Raw genomic sequence first — 24019 nt, 5'->3', positions numbered from 1 at the left:
CGGGATTCTGGCAGCTTTGCTTAGGGCCTACACAGAGCAGGGTAAATGCTGTCTTGGGGTCCCCTCAGGACCCTGCTCTTCTTCCTGTGGGTCTCCACGTTCCCCTTCTGGAACAGCGGCCCCAGGACCACCCCCCTGGATGCCTGGCCCTTTGTTCCAGGGCTCCACCACCAGAAGTCGGTGCTACTCCTGTGGCTCAGCTCTCTAGCCACAGCTAGCCGCAAATTGCTGGGCTTCTCCTGCATGAGAGTCCAGCCTCGTGTGCAGCCTCTCCCCCGAGGCTGAATTCCTAGCTCTGTTGAATGAGTCCCTCCTGATTCCCTGCGGCTGGGGTCATGTTATCATTAAGTTGCCATATCACCATCAGCTGGGGACTAGCTGTTATGTCACAACCAGCCTGTAACACAGCCCCTGGTGTGAACATGGGCCCACTGACTCACTATACAACTTCCCGATTTTACAACCATTTATATAAACATTAAACATAAATAAGATTTGATACCAAGCCTCCCACCTGTGTCCCTTCAGCCAGAGGTTGCCAGCCCAGAGCCAAGCTAGAGTCTCGTCTTTACCACAGACTCAGCTGGTTACATAGTTTGGTCTCAACCACCCTGGCAGTGACCTGTCTCCAGCTCCCTGTACTCTCTCTGGACGTTCTGTGATGGTCTGTATCTCTGCAAGCTGTCTCTGGGTATCGAGTCTGCAGGATTGTGAGAGCCTCCTGTTACTTTGGATCACTTGCCCCTCTTGTGTAGTCACCTCGTATGACCTGGGTGCTACTTCACCCCTCATGACTCTGTTAGTCCTCTTCTTCTGGTGTGTCTCTAATGGCTCGATCCTCACAGGAGTGCCAGTCTCCAGGGCCAGTAGATCCTTGGCTGACCTGTTGTACTCTAGCGCCTGCATGTTCCGATTGTTGGCCATCTCCTCTCAGCAGTGTCTCCATCCTTCTAGCTGCAACAGGTCTCCCCTCATTGGTAGCAGGGTTTTGGTCCTCTGCCCCATCCTGGGCCTGCTCTGGACTGTTTTGGCTCCCCTGTGTGCCAACAATGCTAGCCGGGGTCTGACCTAGAACAAACAGCCTTGTGTAACAGTCTCTTAGATGTTTCCACACAGCTGATTCCAACTGACCATGACACTGTGGGGATGCTGGAAAGGAGCTGTAGTGGACAAACTCCCATTTGGGTGGAAATTCCTTTCATTTTTCTGAGGCAAATCGGGGTCCCTTGTCAGTGAATAAAGTGTCTGGATGTCATATCTCACAAAGTGGGCCTTCAATTTGCCAGTCACTGACTTACTTCTTGTATCAGGCAGGGCATCGTCCTCCCAAAAATCTGAACCATAATCCACTGTAATCAAGGACTGCTTTTCCTTGAGGGTAAATAAGTCAGCTCCCACCATTTCCTATGGTAAGATGGGAAGCTCCTGAAGTAACAGTCTCTTTCTGCTGGTGGTTATCACCCAACCAGCAGGTGTCACACCCCTCTACCAAGTGGCGGAGTTGTGTATGCATTACCGCCAGTAAACACAGTCTTGAGCTCGTGTCAGACAGCTTTCAGTGCCCACGTGTGAGGCATGTACTGTTTGCATGACATCTCTATGTAATGATGCAGCAACAACAGCTCTGTGAACTCAAAATATGATTCCATCCTGTACATTCAGTTCAGCTTTTATTTGAAAACGTGGTTCTTGCTCCTATGGGTACTTGGCTTTTGTCTTCTGGGGCCTCTGCTAGTATCACTGTGTTGACTGCGCAGTGTTAGATGCCCTTTACGGAAGTCTCTGTGATATCCATCAGCTTCAGTGTTGAAACTGGGGGACAGTGCAGCATGTTAATGGATTCAGTATCATGATCCCTTCCCCCAGCTCGCTCATGCTGGGTATAGATGCCCTGCTCAGAATGTCGTCTAACACCAGTAGTCATCCTGAGCAATATCTGATCTCTACCTGGCAGTACTGGAGGTGCATCATCAACATGTGCTGCAATCTCTCTGGAGCACTAAGAAGGGGCTTTTCCGTGAATGTCTCTGGCAGTTTGTGGTCTAATTGCACTATGACCGGGTGGCCATAGGGGCACAGCTGGAATCGCTCCGCCCCAAATACCACAGCCAGACACTCTCTTTCTATTTGAGTGTTACCCCTGTTCAGTTCTGACAGGGTGCCCTAAGTTCCCTCTAAGCTGTGCGACTGCTCAGCTACCTAAAGCAGCTCACAGGTGCTCAGGACTGCAGCAAGGGGAGATGCCTCTCCTCTGCCCCAGACCTGCTGCAGCTCCCCCGGCCCAGCCCCAGCCCTGCTGCGGCCAGGGGACAGGTGCCCCCCACCGGCCCCAATCCAGCCCGGCCTGGACCTGCCGCAACCTTCCTGCCTGTCCTCCCCAGCCCAAGGGAGAGAGAGCTGGGAGGAGCCCTCTCTCCCCACCTTACCCCTGAGGAGCCTCACTGCACCCCAAATCCCTCATCCCCCACCTCACCCCAGATCTCACCCCTCCAGACAGAGCCCTCATACCCCTACACCCCAACCCTCTGCCCCAGCCCTGACCCCCTCATTCCTGGCCCCACCCCAGAGCCCACACCCCCAGCCAGAGCCCTCACATCCCTACACCCCAAACCTCTGCCCCAGCCCTGAGCCCCCTCCCACATTCCGAACCCCTTGGCCCCACCCCCACCGCATGAATTTTGTTATGTGCACCAATATGAAGGTGAGGTGTCACACATCACCTCCATATTGGTGCACATGACAAAATTCATTCCGCACATGGGTGGGAAAAATTAGAGGGAATGCTGGCTGGCATAAGTGACTGGCTGCTCCTGCAAAAGAGTGGCACCCAATCCTTTCTCCCATGCATCACACTGGAGTGTCAGTGGCTCTCCTGGCTGGCAGTACTTATTTTTTCTATGTCAGATGCTTGATGCTGGAGACCTGCCAGTGCAATTCAACAGCCCGCCTTTTGATTGGACATAGGGGTTCCACTACTGCAGGCTGATGTGGACAGAACTTGGGCAGAAAACCTGTAATTCCTATGAAGCGCTGTACTCCTTTTACATCCACTGGCGCTGGCATGTCTCTGATCACCTTGCTCTTGTTAGGATCTGCTTTCAATCCCACTGGGTGTGAGCAGATGTCCAAGGGGTATCACCTCATGCTGTTTGAGTTGCATTATTTCTGAGCTGAGTTTTATGTTCTTGTCCCCACTCCCTGCATTGCTATAGAAAAGCTTGTAGTTTTCGGTCATGGCCTCGTTCAGTTTCTGTATCATTGCTTCCTTCACCTATAACAAGGATATACTCTACAGTTATTTTCACTCTGGGCAGTCCTTCCAACATGTGGGTGAATCTATTCTGGAACACCTCTGGGGCTGGCCTTAGACTCATCAGCATGCACAGAAATCTGCAGTGACCAAATGGTGTTGCAAAGGTAGTGACCATGCTGGACTCTCGATCCAGGTTTATGTGCCAAAACCCATTCCTCTCATAACAAACTGTAAAAATTCAGGCTTTGGAGAGCTCTATCAAGATGAGTCTTCACTTTTGGGCAGTGGATAGTGCAGAGGTGGGCAAACTATGGCCCGCGGGCCACATCCAGCCCGTGTGACGGTCCTGCCCAGCCCTTGAGCTCCTGGCCGGGGAAGCTAGCCCCCAGCCCCGCCCCTGCAGCCTCAGCTCACCGTGCAACCAGTGCTTCGGGTGGCAGGGCTGCGAGAGCTGCCAGTCCTGATGCTCTGAGCGGCATGGTAAGGGGGCAGGGAGTGGGGGGATTGGATAAGGGGCAGAGGGTCCCAGGGGACAGGGAGCAGGGGGTGGTTGGATAGTGTCAGGGGTTGGATAAGGGACTGGGGTCCCCACGGGCAGTTAGGAGAGGGGGGTCCCAGGAGGGGGCAGTCAGGGAACAAGGAGCAGGGAGGGTTGGATGGGTCGGTGGTTATGAGGGGGGCAATTAGGAGGTGGGAAGTGGGAGGGAGCGGATGGGGCAGGGGCCAGGCTGTTTGGGGAGACACAGCCTTCCATACCCAGGTGTAGTATATTAAATTGCTCCCTGTAGGAATGTGCTACTGACGATGTATTACTTATGACTGCCAGTCCTGGTGCTCCATAAGTAGCACATTCCTACGGAGAGAGCAATTTAATACACTACGCTGGCCCTCCAGAAGGTTCAGAAAAGGGCAACTAAAATGATTAGGGGGTTGGAGAGGGTCCCATATGAGGAAAGATTAAAGAGGCTAGGCCTCTTCAGCTTGGAAAAGAGGAGACTAAGGGGGGATATGATACAGGTATATAAAATCATGAGTGATATAGAGAAAGTGGATAAGGAAAAGTTTTCCCATAATACAAGAACTAGGGGTCACCAAATGAAATTAATAGGTAGCAGGTTTAAAACAAATAAAAGGAAGTTCTTCTTCACACAGCGCACAGTCAACTTGTGGAACTCCTTATCTGAGGAGGTTGTGAAGGCTGGGACTATAACAATGTTTAAAAGGGAACTGGATAAATTCATGGTGGCTAAGTCCATAAATGGCTATTAGCCAGGAAGGGTAAAGAATGGTGTCCCTAGCCTCTGTTCATCAGAGTATGGAGATGGATGGCAGGAGAGAGATCGCTTGATCATTGCCTGTTAGCTTCACTCCCTCTGGGGCACCTGGCATTGGCCACTGTCGGTAGACAGATACTGGGCTAGATGGACCTTTGGTCTGACCCGGTATGGCCGTTCTTATGTTCCATACAGTTTCAGAACCCCGATGTGGCCTCAGGCCAAAAAGTTTGGGCACCCCCGGGATTGTGGCATCTTTTCAATACCCTGTTCAGTGGCTTTGGGCTTGTGCAGATGTGTAATTTGCCTGATGGCTTCTTTACCACCTCATGCTGCTTACTCAGGGTGTACTGGCTTCTGCAAGTGCTTTGATACCCCTACTCTGCAGACCTTCAAGCTTCTTGCATATGGGACTATAGTGCTACTAGAATTTTCGTTTGTGGTAAGCACACCGGTCGCAGTGGGTGTGGGGGTCTACTTCCAGTTGTAGCTTTCTTTTGAGGCATTCATCTCCTTTGAAACCATCCCCATATGCTCTTGAAATTGTCTGCATTGTCCAGGAGACTCTTTTTTGCTTCTTGCACCAGAACTATAAAATTCTGATGCTGCACCCTAATCAGATTCATGATTTGTATGGCTGTCTTCCCCAAGAGGGGTCTGCGGTTCTTACTGTCCACCACCACAAGCTTCAGTTGGTATTGTTATTTTGGGGGTTAATTACTATGAGGTCACATTATCCTAGGGGCTGCATTAGGCTCTCATACGTTATTAGCTCACACCTGCTCTTTGTGATGGGTGTGGTGGAATCCAATTCATCATGAAGAATCCTATTACAGGAGGTCCTGCTGTCCAGCTGAAATCGCACAGGGTGTTTCCGGATTAACATTGTTGCATGCACGGAGGTTGATGTTTTCTCTTGTTGCTTTTCTGTCCCAATATGCTCTGGGACTCAAGCAGAGAGTCAGGATGTCAACACTTCTGTCTGATGTGCCCTCCTCCCCGTGCAATCTTTCTGGGACCTTCCTTCGCTCTTGCCCACAATGATAACATGGTTCAACTTGCCACATTTCTTGCAATGTTGTCCTAGAGCAGGGCACTTCTCCTTTACTCACTCATGCTGTCTCCCACAGTATAGGGTTGCCAACTTGGTAATATTTAAAAACCAGACACTCCAGCATGAATACCAGAACCTCCCTTGTCACGCCTCTTTCCCTCCAAGGCTCCAAACGCTGCCCCACCTCTTCCCCTGAGGCTCCACCCCCATCCACTCCTCTTCCCCCCCCTCGCTTGCTGCTTTTCCTCTCCAACCCCCCACCCTCCCATGATACAGCTTAGTAGATCTGACCAGACACTCCAGGTCACCTTTTTGACCAGACTTTCCAGTAAAAAACCAGGCATGTGGTCACCCTACCACAGTAACACATATCACTGTGGGTGTGGAGCCCTGGCCACTTGCTCTCCTTTGCTCTTGTCTCTCTGCATGGACTTCTGGAGGTGCTGTGCCTCCTAGGGCTTTCATCCTTTCTCCTCAGGCTTCTGCTGCATGTCCCATGTCTAAGCATCTGTCTAACCTGAGATCACCTTCCCAGAGCAACTGTTCCTGCAGCTGGTGATCCAAGTGCTGCAGACTATCCTGTCCCAAATTTAGGAGTCTGACAAGTTCCCAAAATTGTATGTAGCAGCCCGTGTGTTAAGGCAGTAACATTGGGGTCTGTCTCTGCCCCTTCGGACTGGTTTCTAGTGCAAAACCTGGGTCACACCACAGTTCCATTCTGCTTTGGGAAGCAATAGTTGCACAGGGCTCCTAGGACTGCTGGGAGACTGGTGAGCTTCAACCCTGAGGCTGAGCTCTTGGCTCCCCAGGAAGGTTAAATAATCATTTTACGACCCTGCTGCTGTCGTCCCCCTGCATGGCTAGGTCTGTGTACAGCTCAACCTCCTCCTTCCACTGGGTCCATGGCTGGGTGAGGTTTGTGTGTGAAAATCCGGGGCTCTGGGGACTTCAAACTCTGTTCTGTGTCTCCCGCTGCAGGGAACTCGTCGCTCCAATGTTGCCACCATATTTCATTAGCAAAGAGATGTGCTTAATGCAGGTGAAGTTGGACAAGTGGGACTTTATTAAACCCTGTGTGTTGCTCTGCCCATGCAGCTGAGTTGCCTCCAGCTTAATTGCACCAGTTCCCTGTTCCCCTGGTGTCCCGTTGATAACAGTCTCTCCAGGGAACATGGGCCCACTGACTCCAGGTCCCCTGATCATGATACAGCTTAGCAAGTCACCAAGAAGGCTACAGATAGCCTGAGGTGTGTGGCCAGGATGCGGCTATCGAAACAGAGTTTTTTTTTATCTGAAGCTGGCCAAGCACAAGCAACTTGCCTCCAGCGTCTCTTCCATGGTGCCCAAGAGCTAGGGATCAGCCTTGCTGGTGCTCTTGGGTGCGAGAGGGAGGAAGGGCACAGGTGGCTTTCCACCACTTTTCCATCTTCTGATCCTTGGGCTGCCTGGGGCTGGCTTGCTTGAGGGCTGATGTCAGTTTGCCCCCCCAGGAGTTGTTATACCAACAGGGATTGCTGGAGGATGGCACACCCAGGCCACAACCTCGGCCGTCCTCTCCCATCACCAGCACAGCCCTGACCTTGGGGAGTCAAGGACGAGGGTGGCATAGGGATGGTACACTAGCTTTACACCACTCAAGGATTCCCTATGCCACAGGACTCCCGAGCTGCCCTGCTAGGGCAGCTTTCAGTTGCATTGAGGATTTAGCTGAGGATCTGTCCCTTAAGGAACGGCCTGGAGGCTTTAGCAGTGTAGCTAATGAATGGCACATCAATCATTAGTGTGGGCCAGATCACTGGCTGGCTCCAGCCATGGCAGATTTACACTTCCCCTCGTGCTGTTCACAGAGCCTAGAAAATTCTGCTCTGGCACAACACCTTGTATTTCCCGCAGGAGTCGGCCATGACCGCGGCACAAGGGCGTCAGAGTGACTTGCTCAAGGTCATGCAGTGAGGCTGAGCTTGCTTTAGCTAGATGTGTTGAGCTAGCCCTTCAGCTGGTGTCAGTCTATGTAGCTCCACTGCATTGGTGCTAAGAATCTGAAGAGGGAGTTGGAAGAAATAACAACTGAGCGCACCAAGTGGGAGAGGATTGGAAGTGACCCGTGCTCCCAGACAGTACCACTCCCACAAAGGAAGTGGCAACTCTCAACCAATGAAACACCCAGTTACAAACATGACATAACCACTGCACACTCCCATTGGCTGATCATACCCTGATGAGAGGACACCATTTCTGGCAGCTTCTTTAGCTATATTGTCTCAAATAACCCTTTCTGGGCTGTCTATTTAAACTACATTCACGCTTAGAGGCTCAGGTCTCTGCTGACTTGCTCACCTCTGAGATAAGGATGCATGCTGGGTGTTACAGTGGAAAGACAAATTGTCAGGGTACTGAAGAAGCAACACAACTGGCTCAGCAGCACTAAGCAAAGGGGAGATTTATCCTTCAAACTGAAACATTTGCATGTTGTTGTCAAGCTGCCAGTGATCAGAGTCCTGCATTTCATTATATAAACAGAAAGGAAAGTTGATTGCAGAATAGCATAGCAAAGAAGGGACTGCAGGGCAGTTGTGGTGGGTCATTTTCATGAGATAACATACCCCCTTAAGGTATTGGTTAGCTATGCTGTATAAACCTGCCAGAGCCTGTCTGTCTCATGACAAGCACACCTCCTTTTGGTGCAGCTTTGCCAGAAAGATTCTCATAGGTTATAATGTGCAGCTTAATTTAAAAGGCAAGGGGATGTCATTGTGTGTGTGTGTGATCAATGCCAGTATTGCAGTGTCAGCACGAGCCCTGTCACATTTGTCATGAAGGATTGCAGGTGAGATGCTGATCAGTCGCTTATAGGTTCTACCAAGCCATGTCAGAAATGCTGGTCAGAGAGCAGTGCTGCAGGAATACAATCTGCATGTTTGTGTGGTTGTGGGGGGTGGAATTGTTAGGCACTCACCGACAGCCCCTGGCTCTGAGCAGTCTGAAAGGCTGGTCACAGGAGCCCAGCAGGTATCAAGCTGATGATCAGGAGTGCAGAGGTTTCCAGCCCCATAGAGAAGCATCCTGGACTGTCTGAAATGCCAGTTCTAAAGAGCACGCAGGCACTGAATGGATGGTGGGAGGCAGCGGACACTCACCTCCATACATACCTTTCATGGATCGACATGTGGGCAGCTGGGCCTAGTGGTCAGAACCATGGGCAGCCCAGCCTAGTGTCTGGAGCAGGAATCGAGCTGGGCCAGAAATGAGGCAAGCTCAGGAATGATCTGTGATACAGTTGCAAGTCTTCTGTTGCTCATAGGGAGGTGGAGCTGGCTGGTCCCAGGCTCAGTTGCTCACAGGCAGTGGGTGAAGCTTTCCCTTGGGGAGGCTAGCCCCTGCCCCTCCTCTTCCAACTGAGGATCTGCCTCTTTTGGTTGAGGCCATGCCCCTGCTTGCTGCTCTCAGGCCCCTTATGGCCCCAGCTGGGGTGGGGAGGGGGCCCCAGCCAGAGCTCCCTTCCCTAGGACCCTGCCTCCATTCCACCCCCACTCCTCCTCTTCCCTCTGGTCACATCTCTTCTCCCTCGCTGCAGCCCTAAGATTGGGAAAACTCCATGGCTGGGAGCGAGAACTCCTCTAGCCCCAGGGCTGTGGCAGGGAGAGATTTTTCTGAGGCCCTCAAATTGGCTGGGGCCCCTGAACATGGGCCCCATGGGGTAATCCACCACTACCTTTCCCCTTACAGCACAAGGGTTGGGAAGATTTAGCCTCCCCTAGCCTCCATTATGCACCCTGCATGCAGTTTCTAGCCCTAATTCTTGACAATACCTACTCAGGGCCATCTGAAATGCTGATTGTGGGGAGGGCTGCAGGCCCCAAGTTGATTTTAGAATTTTAGAGATTCCCACCCTCAAAGTGCTGTCACAATGAAGCTCTTAGTTACTTTGAAGCACAGAATTTTTTATTTGACCTGATGGTCTGTTTCATTTTTGTAACCATTTTACTGAAGATGTGATGTCAGTTCTATTCTGTATTCATTCTGATTCTCATAAACAAGATAGTTCTGTATTCTGCACTCTTTTTAGACTGACCTGATTCTTTGGTGAGGGAATAAACATTTTTTAAAAGTGCTTCTGGTATAGTCCAGGAATTTGGGATGCTTATGAGGAACAGAGCTCAAAATCCTAGTCTGATCTGCACTCCTCCCCTACTATAGCTATCATGACTAGAATATGTTTATTTGTCATACACTGGATTCCACAAGTTCAGCCACTAGATGTCTCTGTGTTATATAGAGTGGTGTAGCATGGTGATGACTCATTGGTGCAGCGCCTCCTTCTGGTCATCGTGGGAATTAGCTCTCCAGCTCTGTAGCACCCTCTGCTAGCTGGTGGCTCGCCTATCGCTGGCCCTCATGTCCCTCCTGGACCCCAGTGCCCCTTTCGTCAGGGTTCTGCCCACCGCAGTACCCCCATGGTCTCTGGGTCTTGCCTCCCAGGGGAACCCCCAACCCTCTATCCCACCTTGCTTCAGTGGCTACTGCCAGGCATCATCTAGCCCCCACTCACTGGGGCAAACTGCAGTCTGTCATGGCCAGTCATAATTGGCAAGGCAGTTGGACCAGCTGCCTCTGCCTAACCCCAGCAGCAGCCACTGCAACCCCAGTCCCTGTTTTGGCCTTGAACAAGGCCCCCAGCTCCTTTGCTTTTGCTTTTGCTTTTGCCTTTCCCCTGCCCTGCCCTGCCCTGCCCTGCTCCCACTAGCCTAAGCTCCCAAACAGCCTTGTCCTTCCCTCAGCAGAGCTAGAGAGAAACTGCCTGAGCTCCTGGCCCACAGCCTTTTATAGGGCCAGCTGTGGCCTGATTGGGGCATGGCCCCAGCTGTGGCTGCTTCCCCCCAATCAGCCTAATCTTTAGCTCACAGCCCCAGCCCTCTGCCAGAGCTGGCTGTAACCCTTTCAGGGCTGGAGCGGGTGACCACCCCGCTACATGTGGTTTCTAGTAAACGGGACAAAGCTGGAACTTAAGCTGTGTGAAAGCTTGTATGTTTGTGCATTTACTTTCTAGCTGTTTTCTTCCATTTAAAAGACAGTACATCATTCAATATATCATGGCAATGGCAAATTCCCAAACTGGATTATTAGTGGTATGTTGCTTTTCATTTATTTTAATTTTGTTTGCAATTTTCCAAAAAGTGTGTGTGTGCGTGCATGCACGCGCAAGCAGGAGGGTGGAAGCAGAGGGGCAGAACAAGAAGCGGGACCTTCAGCTCAGTTGAGGGAGAGCCAGGGAAGGAAGCTGACATTTCTAGTCCACTGCAGGACGCTGGCCCCGCTACTGAGCTGTGTAGTGCCCTGATCCCAGAGGAGACAGAGTGTGGAGAGGCACTTCTCAGACTGCCATCTGCTGTTTACCCCAAGGAGACTGAGGACCCGCAGACTATGGAGCCACACCACGAGGAGGTGGTAGGAGATAGCACAGGGGAACCAGACATTAGTCTGGTCATGCTGTTGCAATACGAGTCAGCATATTTTGATAGGATCCCCACTGACCCAGTGGTGGAATAATCCACCACTGTTAGGACCTTGGGCTGGCACCTGGTGAAGGAGGGTGGGCCTGGGTCCCCCTGCCACCAACTTCCTGCCCCAGGGTGGCAGCGTAGTCTCCCTAGGCTGGAAGACCTGTGCATTGTTTGCTGTCTGCCTTAGCCAGAAGGCTGGACTAAAGACTACATATTGCTCTGCCCTGCCCAGAGGGTCAGAGCCCTGACTATGTTTACTGTCTGCCCTAGGCAGGAGGTGGGGTAAAGACTGCTTGTTCTCTGGACCTGCCTAGAGGGCCAGAGCCTACAGACTAGTAACTAATGATGGTTTTGCTGCCCGACGCAGGAAGGCAGAGTGGTTTCCCTCTAGGATGACAGGGAGGAACCACAACTGACCACTACAGGGTGTATGTGTAAACAAGTTAACTTATTCCTCAGCTGCGTATAAGAATACGTATAGCTCTCCATTGTACCTTTCCCGGACGTGAAGAAGAGCTCTGAGCAGCTCAAAAGCTTGTCTCTCTCACCAACAGCGGTTGGTCTAATAAAAGGTAACACCTCCCCCACCTTGTCTCTCTAATATCCTTGGACCAGCACACCTACACTATTGCACATTAGCTCTCCTTTGACAGCTTCTACATCTCTGATACCATTCTTGATAGTTATAGCACCACCTCTTCTTGGGGAGAAAAAAGAAATCAATCAGAAGCAGAGTAATTATGGAGAAGGCTGAAACCAGCTTATTATGAAGCCCTAGTGTAAGCCCTATAACTTTGGTTTGGAAAATTGTTCTAACCTGAAAACTGCACAGTTGACAATGCAGGCTGTGTGTTCTGATAATACCTCGTTTTTCCACCAGTGATCTCAAACCACTTATCCACTTTTACAGATGGGGAAATGGAGGCACAGAAAGGGGAAGTGACTTGCCCAATGTCACCCAACAGACCAGTATCTGAGCCAGGAGTAGAAGCCAAGTGTCCTGAGTCCTGTGCCCTGTCCACTAGGCCACACTGCTTCCCAGTGTCCAAGGATCCCCCTCCCCCCGCACAGAAGGAGACCTCCAGTGTTTGGATGCTCCAAGCTTAGGGCTGTTTTGTGTTGTCTTGGTAGTCCATCGATCCGATGATGACAAGTCTGAGCAAATCATCTATTGTTGGTCTCATGGTGTGCCCTCTGATGGCTATACAAGCCAATTCTAGAGGTGCACATTTGGCTGCAGATGGTGCATGGGAAGTTCGCAGTCAGTGGGTTGTGCGCTGCTGTTGCTCTGTGACGTTGTTCGCGTGCCTCTTGTAGACGCCGGCAGCGGTCTTCCTCAAAGGCGATGCAGGTATTTCTGACTGTTGTGTTGAGGCACCTGCAAAAAGCCGCCCTGTCATGTCAGAGACTATTGATGTAACTGTTTGGCACCTGGATTTCTGGTTACTAAGTGGGCAGCGTACTTTGATTATGTCCTTTACTCTTCATTTCTTTGCATTGAAGTCCTGGGGTTTTGTAAATGATGGGCTAGGTAAATGCACTGTTGTCACTTAGCAACCTTAGCTAGGCTTTGAAATGAATGTGGTTGGTTTTGGAATAGGAAAACAGAGGAGGCTATCACACAGTTTGGTCAGGTGGTTAAAACATGATTTCGGTCTCGTCTGCAAAGGCCAGCCACTCACTCTGTCAAAGTTCTACTTTATCATACCACGGTCAGCTGCCATAGTAACAATTCTGGGGTCAGCTAGGCCTAAACGATGCCGGGTCTTGGGGGTTTCTGTTGCCACCTGTATGCTGGAGGTGCATTAAACAGCTGTGGGAAGCTTTGCTGTAATGAAGCCTGCAGTTCTGGATGCCTTGATTCACTTGCCCCAGCCAAAATGCTTTCTGCCAAGTGTTATAACCCTAGCACACTGGCTACAGGCTGACTGAATGGTCTTTTGTTATCCAGAAAGCTCTGCCTCTGCTGACATGGGACTGCCTCCAGCACATAGAGGGCAGCAGTGGCAGCCTGTCCTGAGAAGTAGTCCCCTTTTCTTTCTAGGCTCCCAGTAGCGACTGAAAAGTGCTATGCTCCTGAGTTTACTCTGTTGCTCTGCCTGCTTCATTAATCTCAGCCTCATCAGCAGTGTGTCCAATGTCCCAGATGCTTCTACTGTGAACCCAAAGGGCAGATGTATCACATTTATTACATTGAGGCACTGGTTGTGTGCAGTTAGGGTGAGCAGATGTCCTGATTTTATAGGGATATTCCTGATATTTGGGGCTTTTTTTAATACGAGCTCCTATTACCCCTCTCCCCTGTCCCAATTTTTCACACTTGAATCATAGAATATCAGGGCTGGAAGGGACCTCAGGAAGTCATCTAGTCCAACCCCCTGCTCAAAACAGGAGCAATCGCCAGACAGATTTTTACCCCAGTTCCCTAAATGGCCCCCTCAAGGTTTAGCAGGCCAATGCTCAAACCACTGAGCTATCTCAGCCCCCAGACTTGCTATCTGGTCACCCTATATGCAGTGGTGTTGTGGCCATGTCAGTCCCAGGATACGAGAGACACATGGTGGAGGAGGGAATATCTTTTATTGGACCAGCTTCTGCTTGTGAAAGACACACGCTTTGGAGCTTACACAGAGCTCTTCCTCAGGTCTGGGAAACTCAGTCCCTTGAAATATGTATCAGCTACATATGCTACACAATCTGTTCCACCTTGTATTTAGCTGTGACAGCCTTAGTGCCTTTCCCAGACCTGTAGAAGAACTCTGTGTTCCTCAAAAGCACGTCTCTCTCACCAACAGAAGTTGGTCTAGTAAAAGATATTCCCTCCCGCACCTCGTCTCTCTGACATCCTGACACCGACAGAAACAACAACACGGCATACTGCATCCTAGGGTTTACCATCAGTCTCAGTTCCTGCCTCCATCCCTTCAAACTCTTACTGCTGAGATCTCTTCCCAGCCAAGTACACAGGCATGATGCAAACTGGCAGATTCATGCCGACATTGTGAACTACAGCAGCCAGATACTAATGATAACCTGGGAAATTTCCCATCAGATGCCATTTAGCACCTTCACAGCCTGCTGCTTTATGCAAGCCATTTGTTGTCAGTTTCTCAATCTGGCTGCATGCAGGAGCCCAGAAAAATTTCTATTTGAATGAGGAGAAAATCTGTGAAGATCCATCTGAAGTAGGGGAAAGGACAGGGGAGAAGATTTCTGTATGAGAAGTGCCTATTTCTTGTTATAAACCACCTTCCTGTTGGAGGTCACAACTCCTCCAGTCTGTGACAAAATAAGCCCGCTCCCCTCTAGAGCTCAAACTCACACCTGCTGTCTGCTGGAAACATGCCCATTGTATCCCTCTGTTGTCTTTCTTCTTTGAGCTTATATATAAGCTCATCGGGGCAAGGACTCTCTTTTTGTTCTATGTCTGTACAGCGCCTAGCACAATGGGGCCCTAATGCAGATGGCCCCGAACATGCTACCATAATACAAAGAATAAATTATAATGTGTGTTTTCGGTGGGCGATAAATGCTGGTTCAGACTCCTGCACCCTTGAAATCAAAGAGTATTTCAGCCATGTATTTAAATGTGAGCAGGAGATGGGCCCTGATAAGCATCATCGGATCTGATCCAAAATGCATGGAAGTCAATGGATTTCCATTGACTTCAGTGGGCTTTATGTGAGGCCCAAGGACTGCTCTACTGGGGAAGGAGGGATAGCTTAGTGGTTTGAGTTCAGTCCTTTAGGGGGCCCATTTAGGGAACTGGGGTTAAAAAAAAATCAACAAAACAAAAAACTGGGGATTTGTCCTGCTTTGAGCAGGGGGTTGGACTAGATGATCTTCTGATATTCTATTCTATTCACTGGAGACCAGTGACGTGTGGAAGAAGGTAGGTGTCAGAGGCTCTTTAATAGGAGATGAAGGCAGCCCCACTTGCAATACACTTCACTTGCTTTTCCAGGTGGAGAAAATGAGCAAATTCAGCTGATAGGCAGGTCATGTGGATCAGCCAGGCATGGGGGGAAGGAGATAAGACAAGACAGAAGCCTGGGAAACGCAAGAAGGGAGACTCCAGATAGGAAATCCTGCTTAGTAGAGACTTGAAGGACCCTAGGAGGAGGTGGAGGGGAAAGACTGAGAAGACCTGAGACCTAACCTCAGAAGGTGAACTGAAGCAGGTTTTAAGACAAGATAGCCCTTCACCATGGAGGGGCTGGGCCCAGCTTGACTCTAGGGTGGAAGTCATTTTTGTGTTTGGTTTGGACTTGGATGTCCTGCTCGAACAGGTGGACTTTTTCTTGAATGACTTAGCCAGAGGGCCGCACCACTGCAACAACTGAACCAGGCTGAAAGGTTGGGCTGTTCAACCTGGGTGAGGGGGAACTGAGGCGGTGGCTAGCATGAAGCCAGACTGAATAAGTGATACTGCTACAGTAAGCAAGCATGAGCATTATCTGGCGAATCCCAGAGGGACATACCTTACTTGCAGATCAAGTGCCATCCACACTGATCTTTAGCTAAGTCCATATGGTGGTCTGCTGGATATTCAGTTTATGTCCATCACTGGCCACCTTACCAGGGCTGAAGCTTTTGGTGACCACATGAGGACCAGCTGTATAGTGGCATTTCTTGGTAAATATGCTTAGTTCATTGATCTTCCATCCTAATTATATGTCCACACCAAGAAAGCTGCTGAAATGCTTGTTACCCTGAAAGCTATCAGGTTGGTTTGACATGATTTGTTCTTGACAAATCCATGCTGACTGTTATTTATCACCTTATTCTCTGCTAGGTGTTTGCAAATTGATTGCTTAATTATTTGCTCCATTATCTTTCCGAGTACAGAAGTTAAGATGACTGGTCTGAAATTCCCAGGGTTGTCCTTATTTATCTTTTTATAGATGGGCACTATTTGCCCTTTTCCAATCTTGTGGAATGTCTCCCATCTTCCATGACTTTTCAAAGATAATCGTTAATGGCTCAGATATCTCATCAGTCAGCTCCTTGAGTATTCTAGGATGCATTTCATCTGGCCCTGGTGATTTGAAGACATCTAACTTGTGTAAGTAATTTTTGGCTTGTTCTTTCCCTATTTTAGGCTCTGATCCTATCTCATTTTCACTGGCATTCACCATTTTAGACATTGAATCGCAACCAACCTTCTTGGTGAAAACCGAAACAAAGAAGTCATTAAGCACCTCTGCCATTTCCACATTTTCTGTTATTGTCTTTCCCTCCTCATTGAGTAATGGGCCTACTCTGTCCTTGGTCTTCCTCTTGCTTCTGATGTATTTGTAGAATGTTTTCTTGTTTCCTTTTAAGTCCCTAGATATTTGGTCTCATTTTGTGCCTTGGCTTTTCTAATTTTGTCCCTACATACTTGTGTTATTTGTTTATATTCATCCTTTGTAATTTGTCCGAGTTTCCACTTTCTGTAGGACTCTGTTTTGAGTTTTATATCATTGAAGATCTCCTGGTTAAGTCAGGGTGGTCTCTTGCCATACTTCCTATCTTTCCTAAGCAGTGGGGTTGTTTGCTCTTGTGCCCTTAATAATGTCTCTTTGAAAAACTGCCAAGTGTCTTCAGTTGTTTTTCCCCTTAGACTTGCTTCCCATGGGATTTACCTACCAACTCTCTGAGTTTGCTGAAGTCTGCCTTCTTGAAATCCATTGTCTTTATTGTGCTGTTCTCCTGCCTATCATTCCTTAGAATCATGAACTCTATCATTTCATGATCACTGTAGTGATGTGTGATTCACCCCTGCGGCACCTCCTGCTGGTCTGGTATGGGAATTAGCTCTCCAGCCTTGAAGCGCCCTCTGCAGGCCAATGTTCTGCTGTCACTGGCCCTGTGTCCCACCCAGACCCCAATGCCCCTCTCCCTTGGATATTGCCCCCTGGCAGTACCCCCACTTCCTGGGCTCCCCTCCCAAGGGAATTCCCACCCTGTATCCCCACCTTGCCTCAGTGTTCACTGCCAGTCTTCATCTAGCCCCCACACTCTGGGGCAGACTGCAGTCCATATCACTCATCATCAGCAAGGGGGGGTGGGGTTTGAACCTACTGCCTCCACCTACCCGCGGGCTGCACCTCTGCAACCCCAGTACTTTTTAAGGCCTTTGGCTAGGCCTGCAGCCTGGGGGGTTTCCAGGCGGGAGCTCCCTTGCCCTATTCCCCAACACTGCTCTACTCTGGTACCTTACTCAAGTCCCAGGCAGCCAGGCCCTTCTCTCTCTGCACCTAGAAAGACTGCCTGTGCATCCAGCCCACAGCCTCTGTATAGGGCCAGCTGCAGCCTGATTGGGGCATGGCCCAGCTGTGGCTATTTCCCCAATCAGCCCAGGTTTTCCCCTATCACAGCCCTCTCCCAGGGCTGTTTTAAGCCCTTCAGGGCAGGAGTGGGTGGCCACCCCGCTACAATCACTTTCACCCAAGTTGCCTTCCACTTTTGAGTTCTCAACCAGTTCCTCCCTATGGATCCCCACAAAATTTCCTGCAAAAGTGAACATTAAATGGCTAAAAATTGAAAAATATTACATAAACATTGGTATTATCCATTGACATTATAAAAAAATTCAGTCCTGCCAAACCTAATTATAATGAATTTTACTCAAAAGAGGGTAGACAATTCCTAGTCTTCCTGCCCCATGAAGCCTCTGCTGCAGAGTTTACCCTTTGCATGGCTCTTGCCTAGGGAGTTTGTTTTCTGAACCAGAAATGCATGAGCGCTTGTTTAAAAACTCCAATTGCCTCAGGTGTACTGAAACAGGGACATGCACAGCTGAGGAGCTTTCTCCTTGTCACGTGGGAAAAGCAAATGACAAACTTCTCATAGCACAGGTCCTGGGGAAAAAATATGTTTTGCAGCAAGGTAAAAATAGAACATGCTTGAACCAACTATCTGACAAGGAAAAGAGCCCTGCTCCCACTGCTCAGTTCTCATTTATTTCAAATGTTGATATTCCTCTTGACAATACACATTTTATTTTACAGTGTCTAGTATTGTTCCTAGTTTCTTCATCTTGGTTACAAATCCTAAGAGGATGGTGGAGAATGCACATTAGTTCTGCCCTTAATGTAACCCCCAAAATTGAAAAGGAAATGCAGATAGTCAAGTCATGGTCCCAGCTCAGGACTGGAGCTTCTCTGCACTAGAAAATGCCTACTCTTGTTCTAAAATAAGAATGCTTTTTTCTGATTTAGCTCAATTCATTTCTGGAATAAGTGTGTCCACATGAGGATTCATACTGAAATAACTGCTCCAGGATAATTATTCTGGAGTAGCTATTTCAGTTAATTTCCAGGAGTAGACAAGTTGTTAGCATATGGTAATGACACGTTAAAAGCTGTACACTGAAAAAAATCAGGGATCAAAAATGCCTCCCCATTTCCTTCCCTCCAAACTAATGTTTGTTCTCTGACCTCTGGGAGCAACTTGAAAACTGGTTATGTCATGATGAAATTTGTATTTCTTTGTACTTGATAAACACATCAGTCTAATGTTTTATCTTGGGAGCTGCAAGATTTATGATGTCCTTAATTCTTCATTTCTTGGCTTTTAGGTGCTTGGGTTTTGTAAATGATGGGGATAGGTAAGGATACAGTTGTCATTTAGCAACCTTACCTGGTCTTTGGCCAGTTTTTGGTTTGGGAATTTCTCAGGTTTGGGGGATTTTTTTTTTTTACACCTTTCATTTTTTAATTTTGTGATAGTAAACGAAACTGCAGTTTAAAAAGTTAAATAAATTGGAGGGCATAATCAACAGGGTATTAAGTTAAAGGAGTGAATGCTGCTGTCCAAGCTAATAACTTCTAAGGAGCACTGCCTTATTTAAAATGCATTGACAAGATAAGCTTGTCCATTACACAGTGGATGCTACACAGGCATGCTTAGCCTTCTTTAACTCCAAATTTTGGAATAGGCTATTGAGAGATGCAGCAAATTTAGGCTCTAATCTTGCAAACACTTATGCACATACTTAACTTTAAGCAGATGAATTACTCATGTTGACTTCATGGGACTACCCACAGGCTAAAGTTACCATCTGGCAAAGTTTAGCTTTTGTCTTATTTCTCAATGCTCAATAGGGCTTTTATGTGGTGCATGCATGTTGGAAGGGACACTGGGATTTATATCAGTGTGACGTGTTGTATACACTCATAATGCATCCCGTTTGGTTAATCATTTCACTAAACTCTTGAAGAATATTTTTTGCATTCTATACTGCAGACAAGTTACACACTCATTTGATTATCTCCTTTTCCAGATTGCAATTCAATGCAAGTACACATAGCACCTCCTGTTTCAAACTCTTTCAAAATGATAACTGTCCATATACAGAATGTTTCTGTTTTGCAGGGATTATCTTGGATCTGTTTTGCAGTTCACTCTTTGTTCATTTATTTCCAGTGTTACAAACAACTGTAGAACTTTGCTTTGTAAATTTATTAAGAGGCCAGCTCCTCCTCCTCCTCACTTTGTCCTCCAGCTGAATATTCATGAATCTATTTTTGCTTTTGTATTTCTTTGCAACTTTTGCTGAGAATGACACTTTTTTTTGCAAAATGGTGACTTTTATTACATGCAGGACCTTTTTGTTGTATTGCAAAAAAATCTGATCCCTGCCATTTGATTATCCTTGTACTCTAATAGTTTTAGCCTAGGTACACTTTTTGAATTAAATGAACTGCAGTTCTTTCTCTGTTTGCTAATACTTTTATTTGGGAAGCAGAGTTTTCAGTAGCCCTGCAACTATCCCTTGCTCTTTACAAACAAAGTCAATTTCTTAAAATAATCTTGCTTTCACTTAGTTAACAGTAACACCAAAAATAATTTGTTTCTAAACAATCTGTCTGTTAATTCTTGAAATTGACGTGGCTTTGCTTTCTTACTCAGGTCTGTAACATAATAGTCAATGGTCTCACCCGTTTATAGACTCCAGATTCATAGACTGGAACCTCGGGCTGGAAGGGACCTCGAGAGGTCATCGAGTCCAGTCTCCTGCCCTCATGGCAGGACCAAATACTGTCTAGACCATCCCTGATAAACATTTATCTAACCTACTCTTAAGTATCTCCAGAGATGGGGATTCCACAACCTCCCTAGGCAATTTATTCCAGTCTTTAACCATCCTGACAGGATCTTTTTCCTAATGTCCAACCTAAACATCCCTTGCTGCAGTTTAAGCCCATTGCTTCTTGTTCTATCCTTAAGAGGCTAAGGTGAACAAGTTTTCTCCCTCCTCCTTATGACACCCTTTTAAATACCTGAAAACTGCTATCATGTCCCCTCTCAGTCTTCTCTTTTCCAAACTAAACAAACCCAATTCTTTCAGCCTTCCTTCATAGGTCATGTTCTCTAGTCCTTTAATCATTCTTGTTGCTCTTCTCTGGACCCTCTCCAATTTTTCCACATCCTTCTTGAAATGCGGTGCCCAGAACTGGACACAATACTCCAGTTGAGGCCTAACCAGCGCAGAGTAGAGCGGAAGAATGACTTCTCGTGTCTTGCTCACAACACACCTGTTAATGCATCCCATGAGAAAAGGCATCTTTTCCAAGTGATGTTCTTCTGTGAATCAAAGTATTATTGAAATTTTTGAATGACTTTGCCTAGCAGTTTGCAGTCTCCCCAATGCGCCCACTAGACTGGACTGTAAATCTCCAATGCTTCTGTGCCAGTCACGTGTAGCAGCGAGGTACATTTCTCCCTCTCTGATTTCCCTGAAATACCATTTCTTTCTTGAAAATTTGAATGTGCTGCAACTGACTGTCTGCCAGGTACTGTTCCACAAAGTGGAATTCAGGTGGTTTCATTTTTGGCACAGATCCAGTTTTTCTTTTGACACCATGTAATAAAGGGGTGATATACGAGAGTCCTGGTAAGAAGGTAACCTTTATTTCCTGGCTCCAGTCACATGACCTGGGTCAGGGTTACAATACAAAAGAGTATTGTTCTGTCACATAACAAGGGTTAGCGTCCACTCTCTTCAATGGCTGTTGTTATGCAGCCAATACCAATATCAGCATCATTTGCCAAGTTACTGAACCTTTCTATGCCCGTGATGAGTTCACTCAATACTACAGCACCTCCTCCTGGTTGCTCTTTTCAGTCTGACACCCCCTGCTTGCCACTCATGTTTGTGCCAGGCTGCCTTTCTCCCTCTGCAACTCAGGGTGCTCTTTCTTCATTAGCTTGGCCCTCTGGTCAGGTAACTATGTGTTTTCCCCCTTCTGGGGTATCAAAGTTTTTCCATACAAACTGTCTCTGGCAGTCTTCCCATTCACTGCTCTGATGGTGCCACTCCCCGTAATGTCTGGTAGGGGAACCCGGTCCCACTCTCTCTACTCCAGGTTCCCACTCAGGGACCCTCTAATAAGCAACCAAGGTCTGCACCATCTTAAACCTTGTTGCCCTTTCCCTGAGCCTTTTCCTACACCCTCTCCCTAATCTAATCTACTCCTGTCCCACTTCTGATTTGTCCAGTCTATCCATTATCCAGTCTGAGAGCAATTCCTACGCTCTAGGGCTGGAGTCTGAAGGGTTATGGATCTGGCTTTGCAGCCCCTAAGGAGCAGTGATTCTCAGTCTCAATCCCAGCAGTTAAATACCATGCAAGGAGAAGGAGAAGCCTCACCTAGGCCCAGCTCCTCCCGTTTTGGTCTGCAAGTTCTGCAGTGCACAAAATGGCTGACAAATGGCCCCACAAGCCTGCTTCACGGGCAGAAAATGATCCTATGATTCAGGATTGTGGGAGTTGGGCCACGGGACTATTTTTTGGTCATTGTGTGGGTCACAGTGACAGACCAAAACAGATTGAGAACCAAAGGTCTAGTAGATTAGATGTGGCTGGATTTGTCACCTTGAGACCAAGTTTCAGTTTTTGGTGCTGTCACAAATTCCCTGTAACTTTCAGCAAGTCACTTAAGTTCACCCCTTTAGGAAAATGTATTCCCACACATTCTCCCTAAGCTCAGGGAGAGTTTTAGTAGGTAATAGAGGAGCAGGAGGAGTCATTTGTCCATATCTTGTAGCTTCCTTTCACTTTTGAGAAGTAACCTGGGCCCGTTCAGAGGTCAGCGATGAAAATATTTTGCATCAATTTCACTGCCAGAGAATCATTTCTAGTTTAAAATAACAGCAACTTCTTTACTCTCCCTATTCTTGAAAAGTGGCTGTTGCACGAGCCAGTGTCAAACTCTACCTAAGTTTCATATTTTGTGGTATAATATCACTTTTGGGGCTGATCCACAGCCACTTTCTCAACATTTTAAAAAAGAAGACATTTAAATTTCCTCAGGTCAATGAATATTTACTGAATTTTTACAAGACATTATAATTGTCAGCTTTTTAACCATACAATTTTGCAAGCTTGGTTTTCTTTACTGCTTGCTTGCCTTTTGTTACAAGATGAATGAAAATCAGTCTTAGAATGGGATCTTCGATGGAACCTTCATTGGGGAGAGGCCACAGCATCTCCAAGGTTGCTCTTTAATGTTGCAACTGGCTCTGTGTGGGTGGCTTCCATGCAGAACCCTTTATATAAATGAGCCTCTTTGTGGGAGCAGCCATCTGGTCACAAGAAGCCAGTTGTAGGAGGGAGCCTAAACACATGCAAAGCTGGAGGCAGAAACCTTGTTCAAGAGTTCAAAAACAACAGGCCACTACCTCTCAAGCTAGAAGAAAAGCTGACACAAGGTGGGTGAGGTAATAGCTTTAATTGGACCATCTTCTGTTGGTAAGAGAGAAAAGCCACTGTGTCACCCACTTTGACTCTCTAATATTCTGAGACCAACATGGCTACACTAACATTGCATACAGAAGGAAAGCTGTCATCTCTAGAACCCTTATCTTCTCTCTAGGGTGCAACTAGCCAAACGAGGGCTCACATAGTATGCTTAATGCTGAAAATCATTCATAACTTGCTTTATTGTAAATTATTTTCTTCACATACAGGTGCCTAAAGCATATTCAAGGAGCATTAGCTGAACGGTGAGTTTGAAGGGGGTAATAAGAAGCTGTATTTGAGCTAGCAGGAGACAAAAAATAGATTAAAAATAATCCTTAAGTAACTAGCAGGGTTTCTTCAGATACCTAAAAGGATGGCAGGGCATTTCTAATGTAAGGTGTGTTTTCTCTGAACTAAAGTTATAGGTAGGATAGAAAGAAGGGGTTTAGAACAGAAGCTGGTTGCCAACTTTTGTGATTTTGTTTTTACCCTGCTCTGGGCCCTAATTTTAAAAACAAGTTTTGAGGCCCCAGAGGTATGGAGAAAAGCTTGAAAACGTGATCTGTGTGTACCTAACATGTGCAACAGCAAAAGGCGAATACAATCACTTCTGGTAAAAAAAATAATCCCATGATTTAGTTAAAAAGTAAGCGAGAGAGAGAGAGAGTGTGTGTGTGTTTGTGTCACCAGCAGTCACTATTGCCACGTCACACTAGGACCCCCCAAGGCTCAGCCTCAGCCCCAGTGGCTCAATCGGCCCACTGCTAGCTTACCACCCAGCCACCACCACAGCGCCCGGGGAGCGCAGCTAGGCGGTGGGCGTGTCCTGCCGGCGCAGTGGGCGTGGCGTGGCTGGGTGGCTCCGCCCTCGGGCGCGCTGGGCACTGGGCATGCGCGCCGCTCAGCCCGGTCCGTTACCTGTCAGCGGCGGCGGGATGGAGGGTCTCATCGAGCTGGTGAACCGGCTGCAAGACGCCTTCGCGGCGCTGGGGCAGAGCTGCCTGTTGGAGCTGCCGCAGATCGCTGTGGTGGGCGGGCAGAGCGCCGGCAAGAGCTCGGTGCTGGAGAACTGCGTCTCCAGGTGAGGGGCGGCGGGGAGCCCGGCGGGCCGGGGCGAGCTCGGGCGGAGTCGGCTGCTGAGCCCATCGCCCTCCCCGCTTATCCCGCCTCTCGGCCCCCTCTGGCGGCCCCGACCCCCTTTATCAT

At 48.2% G+C, this 24019-nt stretch overlaps 1 protein-coding gene across 6 annotated transcripts in view; it reads left to right on the top strand.

Moving 5' to 3' along the window:
• Positions 1-23725: 23725 nt before the first annotated feature.
• DNM3 (dynamin 3) overlaps positions 23726-24019 on the top strand; it is a 358777-nt gene continuing 358483 nt past the window's right edge. For all 6 annotated transcript variants that reach the window (XM_050963120.1, XM_050963119.1, XM_050963121.1 and 3 more), the window contains exon 1: positions 23726-23894. In XM_050963120.1, coding sequence (XP_050819077.1) covers positions 23749-23894 — 146 coding nt within the window. In that variant the 5' untranslated portion in view covers positions 23726-23748. The remainder of the gene's footprint in view (positions 23895-24019) is intronic.

This window comes from Gopherus flavomarginatus, chromosome 7 (assembly GCF_025201925.1).
Source record: "Gopherus flavomarginatus isolate rGopFla2 chromosome 7, rGopFla2.mat.asm, whole genome shotgun sequence".
Taxonomy (NCBI): Eukaryota; Metazoa; Chordata; order Testudines; family Testudinidae; genus Gopherus; species Gopherus flavomarginatus.
This window is presented reverse-complemented; position numbering and strand designations above follow the sequence as displayed.